Source organism: Propithecus coquereli, unplaced genomic scaffold, assembly GCF_000956105.1.
Source record: "Propithecus coquereli isolate 6110/MARCELLA unplaced genomic scaffold, Pcoq_1.0 Scaffold291, whole genome shotgun sequence".
Taxonomy (NCBI): Eukaryota; Metazoa; Chordata; class Mammalia; order Primates; family Indriidae; genus Propithecus; species Propithecus coquereli.
In genome coordinates, this window is record NW_012148519.1 from 1,080,312 (window position 1) to 1,083,236 (window position 2,925).

Below are 2,925 nucleotides of genomic sequence, written 5' to 3' on the forward strand. Positions count from 1 at the left end.
CATCAATGGTACATCTATGCCGTTGGAACCACTGGGGAGGATATAAGAAGTTTCGACTCTGTGGGAGAAATATTTTATCTACAGATCTGCTCTTGTGAGGAGGCACCAGCTAACCCGGTCTTGGGGTGACACCAGCATCTCACCTCCTCTCACTGTGGAAACCATTTCCCCATCAAGTAAGCAACTGAGCCATTCTTGCAAACAGACTGAACCCTCGTAGTGACACAAAGCTCTCTGGGTTTGTGCAACACACAGCATGACACCAACATGATGATTAAAAATTTCCCCCTTCAGTCTCCCCAAGTTTACATCTTCTAATGCGCCAAGGCTTCCTATAAAGAGGAGAGAGAGTTGAGACCCCAGAGGAGGCAGCAGCTGCAAGTCCTCAAGTTCAACTCTACTAGGCCACCGCTTGGGCTCACACTCTGCCCAGCATCATGCAGGTGCCCGTGGCCGCCCTCACCATCCTGTTCTTCATGGAGGCCCTCTGCCCCCAGACCTGCTCTGCCTGTGTGAGTCTGTCTCCTGCCCTTGTGCCCCTACTCTCTGGCCATGCTTGGACCACAATGCCAAAGTCTGTGCCTGACAAGTAGAGAAGAATTTGGGGAGTTTTTCTTCCTAAGCGGTTCTAGAAATTCTCTTCTCTCACTCTGGGAGACAGAGGGAGAGTGAGAAAATAGAGGCCCACCTGGTATTTTGGCAAGAGATAGAATCCGAGTCCCAGTGGTTCCCAGGGATGTGGCCTCTCCTCATGAATTCCAGATGGAACTCCCCAAGGAGAGAGAGGACAAGAAGAAGTTTGCTCAGAAAACTAAATTCCCTGTAGAGAGCCATAAAGATTCAGAACCAAGACAGACAGAGAGTGAGCATCACCGAAAGAGAGAAGAAAAGGCTTGCCCTTTCTTCTGAGCAGTGACTGAAGATCTTTCTGTCCCGTCTCTCACAGTTGGAGCCGGCACCCCGACCGCCTGCTGCTTCTCCTATATCTCCCGGGCGATTCCACTCAGATTTGTGGACGCCTATTCTGAGACCAGCAGCCTGTGCTCCAGGCCAGCTGTCGTGTAAGGGCCAGTCTTCCTGCCCACCCCTGGGGAGGCAGGCCGGGAGGTCTGGGGTGAGGCCCCCTCAGAGTACTCCACTTTCTAAGGGTGCAGGACTCCAGGGGAGGCCCCTGAAGTATTTTCTGATCTGTCTGGGGGAGCCTGAAGAGTCATGAAGGACCTGCCCTGGGGAAGCTGCCATCTGAGGCACTCGGGGAAGGTCCATGAACCCCAAGGGTAAGGGGACATTTTATGGGCCTGTGAAGAGGCCCTGAGATGTCTGGGGCAGAGAAGGATGGAGGGGCCACAGGATTTCCCTGATGGGCTCCTCAGTGCTTAATCCTCCCCCCCTTCTCCACAGCTTCCTCACCAAGAGAGGCCGGCAGGTCTGTGCCGACCCCAGTGAGGCCTGGGTCCAGGAATACGTCACCAACCTCAAGCTGAATGCCTGAGCGGCCTGGGAGCAGCGAGGAACCCAGTGACCTCGGTGGGCCCAGTGGGGACCAGGGGCCTGAGCCAGGCAGTGATCTTACAACCCTGGCAGCCACCTCTCCTGTGGGTCCCCACCCGCCATGCCCAGCCACACGCTGGGGCCCTCCTTTAGTTTCAATTTGTGTATCGTATTTAATTTCTGTAATTGATCTCTATTGTCGCATTGTGTTATGTACTGGGTGTTTTCTTAGACATCTTAGGACAACCTCTTCATCTTTCCTCCCCTTTTCCTCCAGCATGTGGATCCATGAGTGTGATTAGCTATCTCAGCAGAAACTGTACCATGTATGTCAAGTGACAAATGCTTATTAAATGTTTTTGCCCAGCACTGCACTGCATTTGAAAATATCGGTGGTTCTTACATAAAGGTAAACCAGCCTTTTCCTTGTGATGACTGACTCTACTGGTTTTGTTTTCCCAACTAATCAGAATCCTGACTGACAAGGATACTGGGAGAAGGGTAGAGAAACATGAAAAGGGGCAGAAACCACAGTAACACCAGATGTTTTCCTGGAAATACGTTCCTGGAAAGTTGAAATTGACATCATTATTTTATAAACCAGATCACAGTTGATGTGGTACAGAAAGATTTTCTGCTTAAATGAATACCAAGGGGATGCTCACTGCGGTGCCTATTTATGCACATAAGTTCATTTTCATAAATGAAGCTTTCCTCAGCATGATGACCAAAGTTTGTTGAAGGTTTACAGAGTGCTGGGCTCTGTGCTAAGTGCTCATATTAGTGACGGTCTAGCAAACCCTGCCCACGGTCCAGCATGGGCTCCTCACTTGGCAGTTGGCTAAAAGCCTTGGTCAGATTCTCTGTTGTTCTCTGCTCTGCATTTGGGAAAAATGTTCTCCGTGGCTATCTCTGAGGTGAGGCTTGCGGGCTAGGGTGGCCAGAGTTAGCAAATACAAATGCAGAATTGCATAACATTTGTAGGATAAGTATGTCCTATGCAATATTTGGGACATAGTTATAAAAAAAAATTATTTGTTGCTCTGAAACTCAACTGGGCATCCTGTATTGTATCTGGCCACCCTGCTAGGAATGAATACCTCTCATAGAGGTGTCTGCTTCCTATTGGAGATGGGAGCCGAAGGATTGGCTTAAGTGTGGAGCAGTGCTTGTCAACCTTGAATTCACACTAGAATCATTTGCGGGAGCTTTCGAAGGGCCTTACCACCAAAGTTACAAATTTCACTGGATGTAGGTGGGGCCTGGCATGGGTAATTTTAAAACTCCCCAGGTGATGTTAATGCACAGCTAAGTTTGAGAACCACTGTTGGGGTGCAATCGTAGGCTGTTTGGGGCTACCCTTGTGGTTTCAGAGGCAATGCAACCCCCAGTTTTTGAAGGCTTTTGATCTAGTTGTTTTTGGTTAATTCCATT

General features: G+C 49.6%; 1 protein-coding gene across 1 annotated transcript; it reads left to right on the plus strand.

The window, feature by feature from the left end:
- Positions 1 to 437: 437 nt before the first annotated feature.
- LOC105813862 (C-C motif chemokine 3-like) lies at positions 438 to 1,492 on the plus strand. Its single transcript, XM_012648671.1, has 3 exons — positions 438 to 510; positions 947 to 1,061; positions 1,402 to 1,492. The coding sequence occupies exons 1-3, from the start codon at positions 438 to 440 to the stop codon at positions 1,490 to 1,492; spliced, it is 279 nt and encodes a 92-aa protein (XP_012504125.1).
- Positions 1,493 to 2,925: the final 1,433 nt, after the last annotated feature.

Coding starts and splice junctions, on each gene's coding strand:
- LOC105813862 (XM_012648671.1), top strand. CDS start 438: ATGCAGGTGCCCGTGGCCGCCCTCACCATCCTGTTCTTCATGGAGGCC. Junction 511..946: donor CCCCCAGACCTGCTCTGCCT/GTGTGAGTCTGT, acceptor CGTCTCTCACAG/TTGGAGCCGGCACCCCGACC. Junction 1,062..1,401: donor TGCTCCAGGCCAGCTGTCGT/GTAAGGGCCAGT, acceptor CCTTCTCCACAG/CTTCCTCACCAAGAGAGGCC.